Here is a 22,683-nt window from a genome sequence, read left to right on the forward strand (position 1 = left end):
AATGAATAGGCTCCTGCAAAGAATACAGCTGTTTGTAAATTTCCATTTTTATGAATCAGCACACTCTACCTAATAGGTATTTTGTGGTGAAATAAACTTCTAATTACCTATTATATATATGTGTGTGTGTGTGTGTGTGTGTGTGTGTGTGTGTGTGTGTGTGTGTGTCTCAGGACCCTGGTTTTTCAGATCAGTAAAGATCTGATTTAGTAAAGTGAGGCACTATGCATACTAGAGTGACTTCTGTGCTTTTCCAAGAAATAATTGAGCTCAAGACCAATATAGAAAGAGGTTTGGAAGGAAATGTATTGAAAGTAACACATGATTAAAAGCCAGAAGAGATTATTTAGAAGCTTTAGCAGTTCCAAAGAAACTATTGTCTAAGTGCAAATTATCTTGCATTAATTAGTATTTAACCCTAAAATATTTGACTATTTCTAATCTGTTAATAGTAAGCAATCAAATGGTACAATGCAGACTTGTTAGTTTAGAGCTGATCAGCATAGCCCTATGGCAGAATTCTATTTAAGTAAATTATCTTATGTCCTGAAAAATAAGTTCATTTCCCAAGAAGAGCAGTTATCCTAGAAAAATGTTCATTCCCAGAAGAATTAAGTCTAATGAAAATTTTCACTGTAATGTGTATGAACAAAAAAATGTAGTTCTACTGTAAAAGAGAAGCTAGGATGCTAAAGCAATTAAAAGAGCCTTCGTTTGGGAAGTTTATTCATAGGTAAGAGTTCTTTCAATTGCAGGCAGTAGTGAATGGGCATTTATGAATTCTGGTGGAAAAATCAAGGATCAACAGTATCTGCACTGAAAGGAGAGAGAGGGTCATTTGTTCCATACTGTATATAGCTCTTTGGCAGTACATTATTTGGTTCTAAGTGAAATACGTTGTAAATGCATACTTCGTGAAACTGTAGGTCAAATGCTATTCTGAATCATGTTGTAATGTTACATTACATGCTGAAGGAAAACTCACTGAGAGCTTTTGTGACTCAGAAATTCCAATATAAGAGAGCATAATAATCCTATTTTGATAGGAAAATTATAATATGCACACTTTAAATTTTAAAAGAGAAAAGCATTTCTTGCCATTTGAACAGTAGTATCTCTTTATCTTGCTAACAAAAAAAAGCTGAAGATAAAAATCTTTATTCTCTCCATTTTAAATGTAGAACCTAATACAAAAGGGGTTCAGCCAGTGCCACATGTGAGTATCATTGAAAACAGAATTGCTGCTCTATCTGCTTCACTTGAATGAAACCTAAGAACTTACCTTTCTTGAGATGAAACCTGGAATTTAACACTGAAAAGATCCATGTGAAATTTTTTTTCAAGATCTTAAGTTCAGCTTTTGGTTTTCTTTCTGTTAGCATGGGTCAGCCAATGTAAAATTGTGCATTCATTCATTCCTTCAACAAATATTCCTTGAATACCTACTGTGTGCAAGCATAGTACCAGGTACTGAGGATACAGCAGTGAATGAGACAGACACATGGTACCCATCATCATGTGAATTAAGACCTGGCTGTAGAGACATTTAACCTATAATCACACTGTGGAGTGGTTGAAAGGAGTTAGCACAAGGAAACACTTAGGGAAACAGGGTGAAGAGGGGTCACACAGGTCCACACTGAGAGAAGAGTTTCTCTCTCCATCTCTCTCTTCCTTTCTCTCTGCTTCTGTCTTCTCCCTCTTTACTGAATCCCCTTTAATCCCTATTTTCCTCCCTCCATCTGTTAGATGGTTATTTTAATGTGTTTAATGTGTACCTTCAGTATATCTATGTGCTCTTATAAAATGTGCATTATTGTTTTATGTATACATATATGTGTTTGTGCATTTTAAAGTTACATTCCCTTTTTATTTTTCTCATTGAGCATTTTGTTTTCAGAGCATCTGTGTGTACATTTATTCCTATATTTCTAACTGCTGTGTAGTGTGCTCCATGGTGTGCATTTACCACATTTTTCCTCTCTGTTCTTCCAATGCTGGACATCCAGATAGACTCCAACTCCTGCCACCACAAATAACACTGAGATGAATATCCTCATTTATGTCTCCTTATGAGCCTGGGTGAGAATTTCTTTTACATATATCTATATATACCCAGAACTAGATTTATTGAGTTGTTCAGTGTGTGTTTAATTAATTTGGCCAAGTTCTGTCAGCCTTTCACCAGATCTCCTGCTCTAGTCTACTATCCAAACAGCAGTGCATAAGAGTCTCTATATCCCAACATCCATGCCAGCAATTGGCATTACTTCCTAATTTTTAATATCTAATACAAGTATTTCTGATCATATGAGTGATATTAGCAATGAGTGATTTCTCATTGTTGTATTAACTTGCTTTTCTCTAATAACTAATAAGTTTGAAAATCTTTTTATACCCATCAATCTTTTTGTTTGCTCTTATGTGAATTGCCTGTTTCTAACTTGCTCATTTTTTTTTGGTTGGGACTGCTGTCTTCATCATTTTGGTTTTCAACAGTTTCTGATACTAATTCATTCTTTGGTTTGAGATATTACAGAAAATTTTTCCAAATCTATCATCTGGAAGGTTTCTTTTTCATTATGAACGTGGTGGGGTAAAATCTGGAAGAATCCAGAATCCCTCAAACTAGACTGTTAACCATTAGGTAGTGTAGGCATAGTGCCTAGACCCTGTGAGGATCTTTAAATGGTCTTTCTCACAGTAGCTGCAATATTTTCCAGACTGCTTAGAGTAAATTCCCATAGAAAACATCAATATTACGAGAGTTTTCTTTTTTCAATGTTACCAAAATGCTCCTATATTCCACTTTTGTATTTGATTCTTCGTTGCATATGATTACTCTGTAACCTTCAGATACTGTGACTCCAAAATTCATCTTTTGGAGAGAGCAAGCTTTCTGCCAATAGTTTACCAGAATTATGAGCATTTAAGACTTCAGAGTTTACAAATATTATTGTGCATTATTTATACATTATTGTGCATTATTTATGCATTATTTATATTATTGTGCATTATTTACAAATATTATTGTGCATTATTTATACAAATATTATTGTGCATTATTTATACATACATATACTGTATGATCATATAATTTTTAAAATTTTCATAGTGTTTTGTAGTCAATGATAATTTTTTTCTCAAAAACATCTTAATGTCAAGACTAAATGTAAAAATAAATCAAACAAAGTGTGTTTTGAGCTATTACTACATATAAAATGCTATGTTAGACATAGAGTAAGGACATGAGGGTGAATGGAAATAAATTCAAATAAATAAAATATAACAGTGTTCCTCTTAAAGTTCAGTTGGGCATATTCACTCATTCATTAGCAAAAATCATTTATTGAATGTCTATTACATGGCACAAAAAGTTTCCTGTCATAGGTATTCAATAAGTACTTGAATGAATGAATGAATGAACATAATTATGACATAGCTTTTAATACTGTGTAGTAGAGACAGACTCCAGATACTGTGGAATCTCAGAGAAGGAGCATTTGCTTCCTCAGGAGATTAGAACTTGTTCCCTGGAAGATAGCTGAACATATAAGTAGAAAATGTCTAGGTAAAGAGAAAAGGAGGGAGGAAGGCATTCCAGGTATCCCACCTTCAAATACATGTGGGAGGTAAGTAGTAGCCCGGAAGGTGCATGGCAACTCACACAATCCAGTATTGCTAGAGCCTGGAGTGAGAGGCAGGAAGAAGCAAGAGAGAAAGAAGGATAGTAGGCATGCCTTTTAGGCCAAGAGAAGGAAAACCACTGCAAAATTTTCAAGCAAAGCAATGTGACATGGGCTAACTTGCTATTTAAATAGATCATCTGGGGCTTCCCTGGTGGTGCAGTGGTTGAGAGTCCGCCTGCCGATGCAGGAGACACGGGTTCGTGCCCCGGTCTGGGAAGATCCCACATGCCATGGAGCGGTTGGGCCCGTGAGCCATGGCCGCTGAGCCTGCGCGTCCGGAACCTGTGCTCCGCAACGGGAGAGGCCACAACAGTGAGAGGCCCGCGTACTGCAAAAAAAAAAAAAAAAAAAAGATCATCTGGCTTCATGAAAAATAGATTGAAAAGTACTTGGATTAAAGATAGAACAACAAATTAGGAGTCTTATATAACAGAAGTGAGAGGTTGTGGGGCCTTGAACTTGGGATGAAGAAGAATCAGTTTCATAGATATTTAGAAGGTGTGAATTAGGACTTGATGATTGATCAGATATGGATGGGGGTGTGAAGAAGAGGGAGAAGTCAAAAATGACCCCAGTTTTCTGCCTGAGGGACTGAGTGAATGAATGGTACTGTCACTTGCTAAGAGAGGGAGTACAGAATTAGGAGCAAGTTTGGCAGAGGATGAGGCATTTGGGGATATTTTGAGAGGTTTATATCTCTAGAACTTTCAACTAAAGATGTACAGTAGGCAGTTGAAAAAGAAAAGTTCAGTAATAATGCAGGTAGACTATGATAAGTACCCAAAGAGCGAACGAGATAAAGGGATTTCAGAGTAGGAAGGCATCACTATGGGCCAGGGGATTCAGAGAGCTGGTGGAATGAAACTGAATCTTGAAGGACAGGCACTGTATATAAGCAGGGATGCAGGAGAGCATTCTGACCAGCACACATTCGTGTCTGTAACAGGCTCTGTATTTACAAGGCCCCTGGGACCTTGAATTCATAAGCCTAGGATTGGGAGGAAGGAAAGTTGAACTGGATGGTGATGGAGATGCTATAGAGCAGGACCCTCTTCCTTAGCGTCCTGACTCACAGTCTAAAGTGTGCTGTAAAGAGAGATGTGATGAAACTGGGACCCACTTGATGAAAGGAAGTGGGGAGGGGCGAGGTGACAAGAGAAACTGCCTAGAAATGGCAATATTCGGAGTCAGACTAGAAGCTCTATCAGTGATGCTGAGGGTCTAGAGGCTGAGGGTATGGGGAATCCAATAGCTTCCAGCTCCAGGATAAAGGAAGAGTCAGGGTTGCACTTAGCTCTGGCGCAGCAGACAGGAGGCTTTGGACAAGAAGACGAATTCCCCACCCTAGTAATGGGCTCACATGAACGAAAATAAGAAATGTGAAGCAAAAAGGTGTGTGGGGGGCAGTGGATAGAGGTGCAAAGTTTGATTAAAGCTGTATGTGTTTGAAAAGTAGGAGTGACATTGGAAAGTTCTTTTTGTCTGAAGCCCTGAATTCCAAGATGGGTGGAATAGATTTTGTGCTCTCAACTCGCTGAAGGTTTGTTTGTTATTTTTCTTAGAAAGAGACTTGATAATAAATCTATTCTACGAAAATGTACCTGGCAAAAATGTCCAGGATAGATTAAAAGGGAGGGACTGGAGGCAGGAATGCCAATGAGTGGGTTGTGAAAGAATCCAGACACCAGTAAAGAAGTCTGGGGCCAGGGCGTGGGGACTGGAGGCCGAAAAGAAGAAATATTCATCATATCAGTTTGTAAATCTGGGTTGGTACCAGCATCAGTAGTTATTTTTATCTTAAAACTATGCCAGTGTGCCCTGAAACGAAGTTTTAATCCTAGCATAAGAATTGATCTTTGAAATAATTTCAAGAACATAATTAGATATATTTGCTTTGTCCGTGTGTGTGTGTGCCTGTGTGTGTGTGAATGACATAGGTTTAGGATCATAAATACATACTCAAATTTATGGGAATTTAAAACTGCTAGGTGGATCGGTGCATTCCAACACTAATTTAGGAACAACACTTCAGTTTTCTATATTCTTTCAGAACTATCACAAAATTTTCAAAATATTCACAAAATAAACTTTAACTCACTTCAGTTTGATATGTGTCATTAATGATGTCCAGGAGAAGGAGATGGTCATGAAAGCAAATGAACAATTTGAGGGGTATAAGAATTCAGCATCACAGGTTTAAATGATGATATTGGATTAAGACAAACTAGAAATACAAGGTTTTACATTTCTGTTATATTTAATTAATTAGGTAGAAAATGACACAGTTAATTTTTAATGTATTCAGTGTTTAAAAAATTAGCTTGGCTTCTAGTATTGAACACTTCATATGATGAAAGTAAGAAACATATGTTTACTTTTGATTTGCTTCCTGATAAGTGGAGGTAATAAAAGATGTGTTCAGGGCATCCATTTACTTTGCTGAATTGGGTAAGTTAGAACTGCATTCGGTAGAGCCTTTTAAATATCAAAAAACATGTAATTGTAAGTAATGATTTGGAATGCTAATGAAGAAAAATCAATTTCAGGAGCCACATCCACGACAATAGTAGTCAGATGATTCATTCACATTCACCACAGAAGCTGGCATGAGCAGTTTTCATTTTAACCCTTTTCTTTAACAGAATAATGAAATAAGAATTTGAGTATGCATGTTGGTAACGAACAGCTCCTTTAGCAGAATTTATTTAGGTAAAATAGTGTCCTTAGAAGCAAGTCAGTGAACTAGGCCCCGATCATGGTGGTAGGCTCTGGGAATGCAAATAATATCATCAATAAAGTACAATTTCTGCACTTAAGAAACTTAGTCTTATGTATATAAAAATGTAGTGAAAAGTCTGGGGTTTTTCTGGCACGTGTGTTTTTTTAAGAGACTATGTAAATAATTTACCTTTTTTTAAACTGGAAACATAATATCCACCATTGGCATAGAAACACCAGCTGTTAAAACAGCAAAAGTAATTAGAAAATACCATTTGATTTATGGAAATTCACTTTACAGCTAAACTTTTATGATACAAAAAGACCTGGTTTATTGGGACATCAAAATTGTACAGGGTGTTTAAAAAAATTAGAATAGATCTAAATATGCTAAGTAAACTTCTTAAACTTTTAGGGAAAAAAATGAAAGCTTTTGAAAGCACTGTAAAGAGAAAGATTATAGGGGACTTAATCTATCCCAAAGGATAGGCAGCTAGGGCTGCCATAATAAAATACTACCGACTGCATGGCTTAAACAACAGACATTATTTTCTCGCAGTTCTGGAGGCTGGAAGTCCTTTCTCCTTGACTTGTAGAGGGCACCCTCTTGCTGCCTGTTCACATGGTTTTTTCTTGGTGCACACACATCCCTGGTGTCAGTTTGTGTGCCCAAATTTCTTCTTATGAGAACACCAGTCACATTGGATTAGGTTTGAACGCTTCATACAGCTTCATTTTAACTTAATCACTTCTTTAAATACCTTATCTCCAAATGCAATCACATGCTGACATGCTAGGGGTTGGGACTTCGACACATGAATTTTGAGAGAACACAATTCAGCCATAACACCTGTGAAGTGGCATTATATATAAGAGATACGAATCACGATACATTTTCTTCAATTTACTAGGACCAAGGATGGAATGAAATGTAAAGGGTTGTGTCTCTAAGACTTCCATGACCCTGGAAGTACAGGAGGTTAGGAAGCATCTTTCGAAATATTTAGAAGAGAAGTATAATTGATTGACTTCATGTAAAGTTGTACTTATAGACAGAAATTATACCAGTACATTCTCAAGACATTTTCAGATCTTAAAGTTATTGTCATTCTTCCTAATCCCCCAAATACAAAATGATTTATCAGGCCTAGAAACTACAAAAAATTTGTGGTAGTAACACACAATATAATTATCCAGTTCTTTTACCAGAAACAAATTAATTTTGAGAATAGAAAGTTACATATAATTTTTAATACCACAAAATTTCATTATGTAATATATGTCTATTATTATATTCAAAAAAGAATTACATTAGAAAAGATGTGTGAGAGGGTTTTTTTTAATAGTAAATTTCTTAAACTGTTATCATGTCTCATAAATATATTATGACCCAAATGCAGAAACCTATTTAAATGATCAGGTGGGCTCAGCACTTCCCTGGCAGTCCAGTGGTTAAGACTCTGCACTTCCAATGCACGGGACACGGGTTCGATCCCTGGTCCAGGATCTAAGATACCATGCCACAAGGCGTGGTCAAAAAAAATAATAATAAAATAAATAAAATAAATGATCAGATGGGCTCTAAGTTAAGAGAGCAACTTAGGACCATATAAAACCAATTGAATTTTCAACACAAGTTTTAAAAGTTATTTTTCATGCAACTAGAAGCTATAATTTTAAAAATTACACTATATGAAATGATTGAAAGAATTCATCCACTAGGAACTACTTCTGAAGCATTCAGTTCAAACTTTGCCTTTTTGCTTTGTTGATTTATGTAGAGAATGGCTATAGCTACTTCTCACTGAGTAAGGGAAGAGGCAAAACCAATAGTTTGAATATTTTAAATTGACACTTTCCACATCTTCAAAGTTGTTCTACAGTCAATGTGGCAGGAGTAGTCGATGCAGCAAGACCCTCCGCCTTCCACTCCACCCACGTGAAAATGCTAGATAAAACATAGCAAAATCATTTGGGGACATAAATTTATCCTGAATCCATCTGGCCACTTGAATAAAATAAAATCTGTGAGCAGTTATTCACATATGGACTTACATTAAAATATAAATAAATGTACTGTACAGTATTCCACATTGTGGACCTGTTTATGTACGTATACAATGTTAGGGGAAATTCTGAACTTCTGTAAATGCATGTGACACTTTAATAATCTTTGTGATGTTCACATCATAGTCATGAAGTAATGCAAACTACCTGATAAACTTATGTCCTGAAAGTGGAATGAATCACCTTGAGGTGGCTGCTTTGTCAGGCTTGGTTTAATCAAGAACCTGTCTTGTCCAACGTAATGCTGTTAGGTTAATGTGTAATATTTGTGTGTGGTGTTCTCCCTCTGCCTCAAAGGAGTGTTTCACAGAGGCTGGTGTTAAATTTCTTATATAGTATTAATGAAATTTGAATATGTTAAAAATATATGCACAGATAATTCTTTAACATACGAATGCCTGTCTGAAAAGCGGGCCCCAACCCCTCAACCTCCACCTGTAGAACACCTCTAGAACACCTGATTTTTAAAAGAAATTATTTGGCCTTTGTTCATTTTTAGAGGACAGAGAAAAGCTGTAACAGAGCTGGTTCTCAGGAGAACTGAGCTCAGAGAAAAATCTCAGGAGAGCCTTGTTTATATGTGAGAAAATGTACCAGTTCTTCCCTAAATTTGCCTAGGTATTTTTAAAAATCACTTAGCACTGCCTGAAATTTCACCAATTAGTTAAGGATATTGTTTGAAAATGAAAATATGTCTGAAAGATGAATCCATTTCACCAGTTCATGTTAATCTTAAAACCGGCCTGAAGGTAGCAGTGCTTCAAGAGTAGAAGTCTTAATTGGAAGAGGAGAAATATGGAGCTGATGATTTGGAATTTCTGAGCTTCATGCTCACTGTTAAATGAGATCATTCTCACAACAACCTACAAGGTCATTACTATTATTATGTCCCATTTACAGATGAGAAAACTGAGGCACAGAGTGTTTAAGTAGTTGCCCAAGGTCATACAGCTAGGAAGTGGAAGAGCTAGGATACATATCCAAGCCTGTCTAATTCCAGAGTTCACACCATTAACCACTGTGCAAATAGTTATGTAGATGGGATCAAATAATATAATAATAATATTAAATTATGAAATGTTAACTAATAATAATATACAATACTTGACAGCCTGTATCATGGTTCTGAGGTTCTGAGCCTACCACCACTGTTTTTCATCAAAAGAATGTGATACTTTCTCATCAGTAATAGCAGCTCACTGCATAAATGAGTCACAGGTTCTTCAGGGAAGCAGGTGTTAAGTTTTAAAGCCCTCTTGTAGCAAGTGATTGTTGTGTTAAATAATCTCCAAGTTGAGATACAGCTATGAAGGATTCCTGGCCAGAGATGCAGTACCTTTCATGAGACCTGGAAAAACACGTTTGGTAGGAATTGACTAACCTTTACATAGTTCTCTTTAAACTGCAATATGAGAAGCAAGGAGGAAAGGATCTATTTAAAATTGCAGAATACTTTCTGTAGTGGATATCACTATGGCAAAACAAGAAAAACCACAATGGAGAAAGATGCTCAGTGATTTTTAGAGTAAATAAGAGAAACTGGACACCACACAAGTCTTAATGGGTAATAAGGAAAACCATTTAATATGAAGAAGTAAATATAATCTTAGAGGGAGGTCATGCTGTGTGTTTGTGTTTTATGTAATTGCAGTGATAGCAGGGTAGTAACATGATCCCATATATATTTTTAAAAGATAATTCTGGCTGCTTTATGAATAATATCTTGAGGGTAAGAGTGAAAGTGGCTTGGAATAGGATTAGAGAAATGGATAGATATGAGATCTATTTTAGAAGTAGAATCAATAGAGTCTGATGATGATTGAATGAGAGAGGCATACAGTATGGGAAAATAAGGAATAAAAGAGGTTGTTCAAATTTCTGGTTTGAGCAGCCATTTGGCTGATGATGTCATTTATTAAGAGAGAAGATAAGAAGTAGATTTCTGTGGGAAAGAAATCAAGAGTGTAGTTTGAGAGGTCTGTGAGATATTCTGGTGGTGATGTCAAATAGATGGTTATCAGCTCTGAAACTCAAGAGGTCTGCACTCAATAATAAATTTGAGTGAATTCAAATGGTTTTTAAAACTGGAAATGGAGCTGATCATATAGGGGGAAAGTATAATGAGAGAAGGTGGTCCAGGTTGTGTTAAAGATGTTAAAGGTAGAAATTTGATAGAAGAGATGAAGTCAGCCACAGGGGTTGATGAAGAGATGCCAGAGAAATGGGAGGAAAACTCTAAGAATGTGATCCAATGGAAGTCAAGAGAAGATAATGCTTTCAGACCAGAGAGTGATCAACTCTGTAGAATGCTGCTCAGGGAGCCAGTAAGATGAGGACTTGAAAGTCCCACTGGACGTGACAACATGGTGGTCATTTTGGACCTTCTAAAGAGCAGATTTATTTTCAATTGATTATATTTTTGTTGGTTTATTCTTTCTGAGTCATTTTATGCCTCTACAATTTAATGCCTCTCTGAGTGCGTGTGTAATAACCAAAGTAATTTTTCTTCAGATTTCCCCTTTAGTTCTATTTTCCTGTTGAAAACTGTGCTTTTCCAAACTTGTATTTTAGAAATGTTAGTCCTATAATTTTTAAAATTAATGTCTCATGAACTTGAAAGTGTGGCATTATTATAATCCAAACAGGAATACTTAAGCTGTCTTTGTTTTGCTTTGGTGCTCATATTTTAAATGCTTTTGAGCTGCATACACATGTTCCAGATACATGCTAGTGCATCATTATCTCTTTATTTTTAATTACATAGCATTACTTGATCTGTTTCCTTAGCTTTTCTCTATTTATCAGTTGAAATAGTAATAAATGAGTAAAAGTAATAGATTTAATCGATGGTCAGTTAATTAGTAAATGATACAGTTTACTACTTCTGCTGCTTAGCACTGTGCGTGGACATGGTGGCATTCAGTAAATATTTATTTAATATTGTTCAATAACAAATGTTTGGATGGTCAATTAGTTCTACTAGGCTAACAATCAGTTGTCTTTGTTAAACACTTTCAGTAGATTACCTTTTGATAGGAATATATTCATTGACCCTTTACATATATATTTTTTGTGAACAATTTTTCAATGTGCAGAAATGTAAAAAAGGTTTAAACCCATAGTTTAACTGTCTAGGCTTCATCAGATCCTATCACTAATGGATGTGTAACCTTTTATCTTCCTTATACTTTAGCACGTAAGAAATGGGGAATAGCACTGACAGGTTACATAGAGATGTTTTAGACATGAATGTAGAGATTTTGAAAAAATACTTGAGAGAAAGTCATTGTATAAAACAAAAGTATTATGCATTAGACTGACATAATATCTAAAAACATGGGAAAAACTAAACCACGGGAAATAAATGTCAGAAGCTGAGCGTTTGGAACTGTATGTGGAGTTTTCAGTAGACCAAAGTAATTGTTTTCTGTTTCTTGGACTGTCCCTTAAAATTGGAATAAATTATTTTCAACTGTAGTAGAAGATGTTAGTAAGCTCAAGGAGTGTGTAAGGGCTTGCTCCCTCTAGAATGACTCTGAAAGAATGAATTCTAATAGGTGTTTAACGTGAAACATTAAAATTTTAAGCAGTGGTCCACAAATGCAAGACAAACAATGAATGGAGGCCCGTACAGATAAGAAATTTACAGGAGAAGTTTTTTTTTTGCGGTACGCGGGCCTTTCACTGTTGTGGCCTCTCCCGGTGCGGAGCACAGGTTCCGGACGCGCAGGCTCAGTGGCCATGGCTCATGGGCCCAGCCGCTCCGCGGCATGTGGGATCTTCCCGGACCGGGGCACGAACCCGTGTCCCCTCCATTGGCAGGCGGACTCTTAACCACTGCGCCACCAGGGAAGCCCAGGAAAAGTTTTTATAGAGATTCTTATAATATTGTTGACATAACTGTCAATAATTGTTTCGTTGGCATTATTTTTTTTAAACCGGCACACACACAGAACATTATAGAAAATATAATTTGGAGAATTTTTCTTATAGTTATTGTGATCATTATAGTGAGAAATACATGTTAATAATAGATTCTCATAGAGTTATTTAGTCTCCAGTGCTGTTTTACATTTTTCTTAATGGACTCCACTATGGAAAAAAACTATGATCTTCCTCACAAAAACTTGTATTAAAAGAAGTACTGTAATGTATGGACACAAAGAGGAACTTCAGTTATAGGGGGACATTTCCATCCCATCATCTAGGTCAAAAGTTCAACCACAGAGTGGTGTAAGCAAAGGAGACATGGTGGTTTGGTAAATCCGGGGTAATCACGGGATCCGAGTAATAATGAACGAGGTTGAGAGTAAAGTTGGGATAAGACTGTGGATGGAGGTGGGACTCAGATCTAAGAGTAAGGAGGTGAGTGGAGCTCTAGTTCTGCAAGGATGGGGGCAAACTGTGTCTTACAAGGTTGACAAGGGGCTTGTTCACTCGTGCTATGACTTCTCATTGACTCCTGAACTCTAGTGCTCTCTGACAAGCACCTTCTAAGTGGCTGTAGAAACCAGAAAACGTACCCTTTGTCAGCTGATCTTAGCCTATAATCTGAAGTTGAGAATAAAAATGAATTATTTTAATAAATGAAATTAGAAATAGAACCAAAAATGTTACATTGGTTTAAAATTGCAGTCACCTTGAATTGTGATGAAATATGTAACAATTACATTTTTTAAGGTCACTGTCCTTGAAAAGTCTTTCAGTGTTTATTCAGTTGCAGTACAAGATTTATTAAGATATAAAGTTTGTATTTTTGCCTCACCCAGAGAACCCCTGAAATGCTGCCTTCATAGTGTGAAATACACTATTATTTGAAATGAAATTAATAGTTTATAACAGTGAGTTGTGAAGCAATGACTTTCTTCTAGATGTTAGATCAAATGCCAGATAATCACAAAAAAATAAGTAACAGAACCAAAAATAAAGGAACTCAGAAATTCTACACCACAGTTTTTCTCTGTCCAAATGCTGGTTACACTGCAAATAAACATTTCTGGAAAAGCTTTTTAAATGGTGTGGCCAAATTTAAGTATATATCTATATACAGTTGCATATTTAGTTATTTTTTAGGCTGTGAATCGAGACTTCTGGCTCCTCCCTAAATGTCTTTTCCCAGTTTGGTGTCAAGTATGGGAAAGGAGGCTGGGATTTGAAACACTACTCTGTTAGGCTGAGTTGCAGAAGGAGTTGCCAAGCAGAAGAATCCAAGTTATAAAGCAGTGGTCGGGGAGAAGCATTACAGAATATCCCCATAACTAGAACACAAACTGATTTGCCTTTTTATAATTACTTGCGTTTCTTAGAGATTTTTTGTATGACACCACAAATTTACCTCTTACTGAGACTGTTTTCTCTGGAAAATAAACCTCTGTCTTCTTAGACCTGAGCTTCTCATCTTATTGTGGGAGGATAAATAAAGCATATTAGATGGAACCATTTTGAATTGAATTTTAGGAGGGAAACATGTTTAATCTGTATTGCTGTTTCCTATTATGAAGTTTCATATCAACACGACAGATGAACTGTTACTTTAAAGGCGTCTTTAACACAGAGTACCTTAAGTGGGTGTCAGCTGATAATGAGTTGCTTAGTTTGGTTCCTAAGTCGGCCACTTTGCACACAATCTTAACTGTTTACCAAAGGTACTGAGCTCTGAATAGAACTTCCTTCAGTCAGCAATTCACTTATGCCCAATCTAGGTGATGTTTGACCTGGATCTGTATACCATGAATGTTTTTCCTGGGCTTTTTATTTTTGCAATATACTATTTAAAATCCTGCAATTTTTAACGCTTTGAGAGAATCCTCATTCTTTTTTACTGCCTTTGATTTTTAACAACTTTAAATAACTTTGTTATAAATTTTATGCCTTGATATATAATGAAAAATAATTAAGGTGCCTGCAATTTAAAAGTCAGCCAGACAATTAAGCCAAATTTCTGTGAAAAATGTTGTTTTCTATTTTTATATCAGCATGGTATCAAGCAGTTTAAACAGTGTATAACCATTTATATACAACAAACATATGATTCAGTTAAACTAAATGGTAATCAGAAGTCTTTTATGCTGTGTATGTTGAAGTGAATACATGAAGCTTTAGCCAGTAAAGAAAAAGAAGAAACAGTGACAAGTAGGAATTAGACTTAATTGTAATTAAGAGAATCCCTCTATTTTCCATGCAAACCTAATATTATTCTCATCACACTGTGGTGTAAGGAATAAATGAGTAATGAGTAAATGAGTAGTGAATGAATAAATTAATAATGAATGAATAAAGCAGTTTAAATGAACGCACTTTTTATAACTATTGTATAGTTACTGGCATTGGTACCTGAAATGTATATCTAATTTTTAAACCTTGCTGTGTATTTGGGCAGAATGTTTACACTCACAAAATTGTGATGCTATTGATCTCATAGTGATATGAGAAGTTGCTAGGTGATGTTCATCTAGAATCCCAAGGCATTTATAAATAGAAGAGATGTTTCTTCTTCTCTCTCAAATGTTTGAGAATGTTACTATGAAGACTGTGTAAATTTATCACAAAGCCAGAGCACTGGCTGGAATAGTGGAAGAGAATATTGGAGCCGGAAGTTTCTCAAACTTGGAAACCATCCTTGCCATGATCACTGTCCTAAAGGACTCTGAGAGTTGGGTTTTTTAATTTAATTTTTATTTATTATTATTTATTTTTATTTTATTTTTATTTTATATTGGAGCCTAGTTGATTTACAATGTTGTGTTAGTTTCAGGTGTACAGCAAAGTGATTCAGTTATACATATACATATATATCTATTCTTTTCAAATTCTTGTCCCATATAGGTTATTTCAGAGTATTGACTAGAGTTCGCTGAGCTATACAATAGGTCCTTGTTGACTATCTATTTTATATAATAGTATGTATAGGTTAATCCTAACCTCCTAATTTATCCCTCCACCAACCTTTCCCCTTTGGTAACACTGAATTGGTTTTCTAAGTCCATGAGTCTGTTTCTGTTTTGTAAATAAGTTCATTTGTATCACTTTTTAGATTCCACATATAACTGATATCATATGATATTTATCTTTCTCTGTCTGACTTACTTCACTTAGTGTGATAATCTCTAGGTCCATCCATGCTGCTGCAAATGGCATTATTTCATTCTTTTTTATGGCTGAGCAATATTCCATTGTGTATATGTACCACATCTATCCATTCCTCTGTCAATGGACATTTAGGTCGCTCCTATGTCTTGGCTATTGTAAATAGTGCTGCAATGAACATTGGGGTGCATATATCTTTGAATTATGGTTTTCTCCAAATATATGCCCAGGAGTGGGATTGCTGGGTCATATGGTAGCTCTATTTTTAGTTTTTTAAGGAACCTCTAGACTGTTCTCCGTAGTGGCTGCACCAATTTACATTGCCACTAACAGTGTTGGAGGGTTCCCTTTCTCCACACCCTCTCCAGCATTTATTACTTGTAGACTTTTTGACGATGGCCATTCTGACTGGTGTGAGGTAGTGATACCTCACTGTAGTTTTGATTTGCATTTCTCTAATATTTAGCAATGCTGATCATCTTTTCATGTGCTTTTTGGCCATCTGTATGTCTTCTTTAGAGAAGTGTCTATTTAGATCTTCTGCCTATTTTTTGATTGTGTTGTTTGGTTTTTTGATATTGAACTGCATGAGCTGTTTGTATATTTTGGAGATTAATCCCTTGTTGGTCACATTGTTTGCAAGTATTTTGAGAGTTGGTTTTGAATAAAACAAACCAAAATATATACACAAATATTTCTATTTAGAATAGAATTATTTGCTGTAGGGCGGAATAATCCAAAGTGGCAAAGGTAATTGACATCAATTGTGAAGACTGAGGTAGAGGTGAATTCCTATATTATCAAGAGCAAATGTGTATCAAGAAGAAAGAGGTTAATTCAGTCTGCAGTGTGGCTTTATAGCCTATCCTGAGCAATTCCTATCTCTTTTAGCAACCAGCCATTTCTGGGTTGACTGGATACACTAAATAGTGACAATGGAGTAGCAATAAGAGTCCTTTTTCTATCTCTTTTTTGCATATCCACTTCTAGGCCTTATTATTTGTTTGTTCCAATACTTCCCAAAAGGACTTACTTCGTCTTTCCTTCTCTTTATTAGTAGTAGTTTGCATTCTCATCATCATCACCTACATCATTTCTAGCATAGAAAAGGGCAAGGCTGCCAAAGGCATGAGTATGTTCCCAGCTGAACTAATCCATGGTCTAGACACTACGTAACTACTTCACAAAATAACCTTTTTATGCATTCACATCAGTGACCAAGCCTCTATTTCAAGAATAAACTAATTTAACATACTTTAAAATTTTGGTGATTTACTTTGGCGAGGAAACTATTACAAAAACTGATACATAAATGACATGTAACTTTCTAGCCCTGTTAAGAATTGATGAACTGAAATACATATATGGCTATGTAATATTAATATGTTTTGATTAAAAGGGCAAATATGGATTTAACATTGGTATATAGTTAGAATAAACATTATGGCTTTTAAATATATTTTTTCAATATTTATTTTATTTTGAACCAAATAATTTACTACATAGTTCATATTATATCTATCATCTATGTTTTGCATGTGTTTCATCTGTGCTTATGTATATGGTATGAGACACCTGTGATACAGTGTATAGGGCACTGAACCTGAAATCAGAAAATCACTGGCTCTGCCACTTTCTAATTAAACAAGTCATTTAATATTATTGAGTCTTTATTAGCTCATCTGTAAAGAAGAAATAATGATGACACTCTCAGGATTGATGTAAGAATTAAGTGGCATAATTGGTGTGATATGTTTCATATTCATCAAATAGAATGCTATGATTTTTTTATGCAAGTTATATCAATCTATATATCTTTTCTTCAAAAATATGATTTTCTTGTACAGTAGTGGAATCTTGTTTCAAGGCCAGAATTTGCATTTAGAAAGCGATTAGTATGTATATTTGTGAGTCACTTTTTCTGATTATTTTGGATGAGTAAGAAAGTTATAAATATATTATAAATAATTTGAATACTAGACTATAATTGTTCTGGAATTACACTTTGTTTTATATAATGAAACTATATAGTAGCCCATCATTTGAAAACTACATCCAAAGCCATTTGAATGTACTTTCTGGTATGGAGGAAATGACATTTCCTATCTTTTATCAGTAGTTTCTTTTTTATATAAATTTTTAAATTCCGTTAGGGTTGGTAGTTCCTATATCAGAATGGGATAAGGAATAGTAAATCAACTTTTAAAATATATGTAAACCAGAAATATTATTTATATAATATTTATTATATAGGAAAACAATTGAGCATAGGACAAAAAAAAGTGGAATTTTATGTTTTCTCAGTAAATTCAGTATATTCCACAGGTTATCATTCAAGACTAGAAGTCTCTTGGCCATTACTGTGGTTTGTCTCTCTGATACCTGTGTGCCAATAGTCTTCTTTTTCTTTGAAGCTTTCTTCCCTGAAATAAGGTGATTTTCCTCTTTAGTACTTCCTGTTTCTCTTTGTGTCATTCTTTTATCACTTATCTATAACTCTCAAATCCCAGCTCTAGGAAAAAATATCAAAAAGCTTCCCAGGACAACTTTGTTCTGAAACTGCAAGAGAGAAGTGATGCTCATGAAGAAACAGATGCATCCGGGCTATTCCAGACTAACCTCTTCCTGGTGCATAAAGTCAGGTTATTAACATAGAGAAGGCAGGGCCCAAGCAACTTGAGTGTGACCGCTGATTGAGTTCTCAGATTCCCTGTCCCCATGCAGTCACTAGTAGAAACCCAAGATAATTCCCTTCCTAAGTGACTTTCAACTATCATTATGATGTCCCTGGGTGCCAAAATCAAACTTTTCCACCCTTGACCAATTTATTTTCCTAGGATTTTCCCACTTAGTCCCTCTTCCTTGAAACGTTTCTCTTGATCACAACTTAGTACACACATGTGAACACACACAGACACGCAGGGGTGCATACATATTCATGAAACAATACTGCAATTGATACAATAACTACATGGGCTACACTCTAATATTTTATTTCATTTTATTTTTTAGAATGCTGATCATTCTAATGATAAGTTATTTTCGTGACTCACTAAAAATTTGTGACCCACAGTTATAAAAAATACATCAGATGACTTAGATGACTTACAATAGTCCTTTCAGTTTCCAAAATTCTATGATTCTCTTTATTCTTAGAATGAAAGTTTCATTTAATGAAAACATTTCTATTCTCTGAATAAAAGCAATATGGTATGAAAAATTACTCATAGAGTTCCTGGTTTTATCAGTGTCTATTGAAATGCGGGTATTTTAGGAAGGTGAATAATGAATAGGAAATTGAACTAAGAGAGAATTGTAGGAATATTAATGAGAAACGACAAAAGCCTATCAGAAAAACAGAAGCGAGAAACCTGGATGATCCTAAGTCTAAGCAACCAAAAGCTGTTATTATGTTAGAGCACTCTTATTCGAAAGTTTCCTAATTTTTAGAAAGATTTGGGAGGATTATTACTTGAGTGCGTTGTTTTGTACTTCCTAAATTGTGATGTGCTATGGCCAAAGCTGTTAACATACCTAGAAGGCTCTGTGTGATCTGTCCCCTTCTCTGCCTCTTATCTCTCTGACCTCCTTTCCTTCCTACTCACTCCACTCCAGCTACCCTGGCCTCTTTGCTGTTCCAGGGACACACCAGGACATCATATCTTAGGGCCTTTGCACTGCAGGCTCTCTTTGCCTCAAACTAACTCTCTTCCTCACATATCCGAATGGCTTACTTCCTCAACTTCTTCATACATCTATTCAGATGTTGCCTTGTCAATGATACCTACCCTGACAGCTCTTGTTTAAATCGCAGACTGTCCCATACCCCTTAACTTTATTTTTTGCCATTTTCATTTATCTCCCTTTTAACACTATATAATTTACTGATTTACTGTGTCTTTCTCCCCCTACTAGAATGTAAGTTCCATGAGAGCAGAGATTTTTATCTGCTTTGATCACTATATGTCCTAGGTGTTTACAAAGGTACCTGACATACACTGGGAGCTCAATTACTATTAATTGAATGAATATTTGTATTTCCCAGTACATCAAGCAAAGAACTTGTTCATATATAGTACTCAGTAAATATTTATTGTATGAAAGAACCATTTTAGATTGTATAATTTACATCTTACAGAACACTTTTGAAATCCCCTAAAACACACAGCCAACAATCAAGCTATGACATGGTTAGGACTGGAATCATTGTGCCCTACCTTCCCACCTGCCTAGATAGGGAAATTGAGAGGTCTAGTGACTTGTCTAAAGTTACAAAAAGTAGGACAGTCTTCTGACTTATGCTAAAATAGACTTACGGTTGCTTTATGTTCTGGGATAGAGATTTGCAGTTTGCAGAATGTGATGCTATTTCACTTATAAACTGTTTTGTTTGTGGTATGTCTGTGTTGCTTCCAAATTTATGTTAAGAGGATGTTACCTGTTATTTAGATGCTAAAGCCTTACAGTGTTCATTGTCATTCTTAGCAACAATAGGTAGCAGATTATCTAATCAGGAGGGGAAAAAAAGCATTAAAAATTCACCAGATTAAAGCAAAATTGATAAACATCACAGTACTTTTTTAGTGTTGGTTCTTTTTCAGGCTCTTGATATTTTTTAAATCTTTTTTTACCTTCCGTTGACTTTTTAATCTTTTTAAAAAAGAAGGTAAACGAGAACGCTTTAATTCTAGGTTTTCATGGGACCTGTTAAAAATTGGGGAGGCTTTGTTTTATGATTTGGAGAAAATTATTTCCTATCTATGCTTGAGGAACGTTAACAAATTTTAAGCGAGACTAAGTGACTACCAAAATTTGCCTGAGATAGTTCCCATCTGTGATGCCTAACGTATTGCGTCTCATTAACGACCATTCCCTGGTGTTAATCACGCGAGGAAAGGGAAGAAACGGAAACAGCAGGAGCTCCTCGGGGCTCAGAGTTGCCCAGAGCCTGAGGAGCGCGCTCCGGAGCTGCCAGCCCGCCTCCCCGTCCGGCTGCTGATTGGCGGGGACCTCAGCATCAGCAACATCTCCCTGCGAGGGGAGGGCGGCCAGACCGACTCGCAGCCGCAGCCTCCGGGCACCTCAGCTCCCTCCTGGCGAGACCTCGGACTTCCACAGCGAGCAGCCGCGTCCCCGCTCGCCACCGCCCGGATCCCCACCTCGTACCCCTCCCCAGAAGAGTGGAGGCCCCGGCAGCCAGGAAGGCCACGACTGGTCCGGACCGGGTTAGGGAGGCAGGGGCCAGTACCCCAGGGTCCCGCGGCAGCACCCCGGCCCCCGAAGCGCTGCGGTCGCCGCGCCTCAGCCGCCAAGACGCCTCGTATCTTGTACCGCGGGAAAAGCGGGTCTTCGTCCAAGATGGGCCGGCAGGGCTTGGGGGGCGCCGGCGCCGCGGGGCGCTCCATGCAGCGCTCCCAGAGCCGGAGCAGCCTCTCCGCCTCCTTCGAGGCGCTGGCCGGCTACTTTCCCTGCATGAACTCCCTGGAAGAGGAAGAAGGAGGTGAGCCTGTAGTTATTGTGTCTGTCTGTGTACATCTCGCATCTCGGAAAGTCGGTGGTTGGAGGGTTGACAGGGTTGGAGAACTCCAGGTAGCAGTGTCCCTACCCCCTCGTCTCTGGGGGACTGTGGAGCAGGAGACCCCCCAGAGCGCCAGCTGAGCCTAGGAGAAGTTCTGTTGATTGGTGATTTGGGGAACTCCACAGGCGCTGACTGGGAAGAGGCTTTCCTAATGAAGTTGAGTTAAACAGTGCTTGGCAGTTGGATGAGGATGGAGACAGGTGGGAGGCAAGGCGGCCCCGTTGGGTGCACCCAACTGTTTTGTTTTCGTTTACTCCCGCAGTCTTGGTATTCGCATATGATTTCGAGGACAGAAATAATCAAAACTTAAAGGGAAAAGCAGCAGCAAAACTTTGAAACAGGAATCCCCGCCTGTGAACACTTAAGGTCCAAATGAGGGGAAAGAGTGATACAATGGGCAGGTCAAAGGTTGATAGTACTAAAGGAGGCTGGTTTGTGCTGTGGGCCTTTGGAACTTCGTTGGCAGGCACACTTTGAATCTCACCATTGGTTGTTTGTCTCTGGTGTTTGTTTCATTATAATTAAGCTAATGAGAAAAACGGCAAAGGGGACTCAAACTTTTCACCAAGAGACTTCAGGTCCTTTATAAAGTTTTCAAAACATTACGTTTTCTTTGTGAAGAACTTTCCTATAAGATTTAACAACTAATGCTAAAAACATAATTTGTAAATCAAAGTAAGAATTGACTGCTAAATAATAGCATCCCAACGTTTGAAATGCTGTTTATTAATTTATTGATAAGCTATTTGCAAACTGTGTTCATCTTTGCACGCACATATATCCAGAGTGGGTTGGTTATCATCATCATGTTACCTCTATTATTGTATATATCATTGTATAGAATAGGATTTATTTTGCTTTTATTCTGTGACAATCAATGACCTCTTGCTAGGAAATCTGTAGTGACCCCTGATTTAGAAGAAACTACCTGCTCTGAGAACAGGTAGAAATATTTTTTTCCCCTATTTTTCCCAGTGGAAGGCAGGGAGGAGGAAGATGGCTGATTAATAATATGTCTGAAAAGTGTTCTTTAAGATAATTCACTAGTTAGAGCTATCCAGGTTTCTTCTAGCTTATTGTTGCAATATCAGTTTGCACTAGATCAGTACAGGTTTAATGGTAGGGTACTTCTCTATATAAATGTGACTTTTAATTTTCATACTAATTTTTTGCTGTTCTTGTTTGTACATTTACAGTTTGCTCATTTTCTACTATTAAATGTTTAACATTTCAGGAAATGTAAGCAAGTCAAGATATTAGAAAATCAAATTGGGTAAATGAATGATCATAATTGTAGCTAAAACTTTCAGTATCAGCTATTATCCAGGCACTATTCTAAGAACCTGACATGCACTTAGTCTTTTAGGCCCATAACAACCTTACGAGACAGTGCTTTTATTATCTCCAGTTAACAAGGGAGGAAACTGAGGCAGAGAAATTCAGAAATTTGCTCAAGGTCCCCAAGATAGTAGGTAATAGAGTTAGCATATGAACCCAGGCAGTCAACAACACAATCTGTGCACCCAACCCAAGCTATATTAGTTT

At 36.7% G+C, this 22,683-nt stretch overlaps 1 protein-coding gene across 15 annotated transcripts in view; it reads left to right on the top strand.

Moving 5' to 3' along the window:
* RIMS2 (regulating synaptic membrane exocytosis 2) overlaps positions 1 to 22,683 on the top strand; it is a 635,932-nt gene that overhangs the window by 587,918 nt on the left and 25,331 nt on the right. The window contains exon 1 of one of the 15 annotated variants that reach the window (XM_012534992.3): positions 20,542 to 21,060. The exons of the other annotated variants lie outside the window; for them this stretch is intronic. Within the exon in view, the coding sequence (XP_012390446.1) occupies positions 20,919 to 21,060 (142 nt within the window). The 5' untranslated portion in view covers positions 20,542 to 20,918. Of the gene's footprint in view, positions 1 to 20,541; positions 21,061 to 22,683 lie in introns of those variants that run through there. 15 annotated transcript variants of the gene reach the window in all.

This window comes from Orcinus orca, chromosome 17, assembly GCF_937001465.1.
Source record: "Orcinus orca chromosome 17, mOrcOrc1.1, whole genome shotgun sequence".
Classification (NCBI taxonomy): Eukaryota; Metazoa; Chordata; class Mammalia; order Artiodactyla; family Delphinidae; genus Orcinus; species Orcinus orca.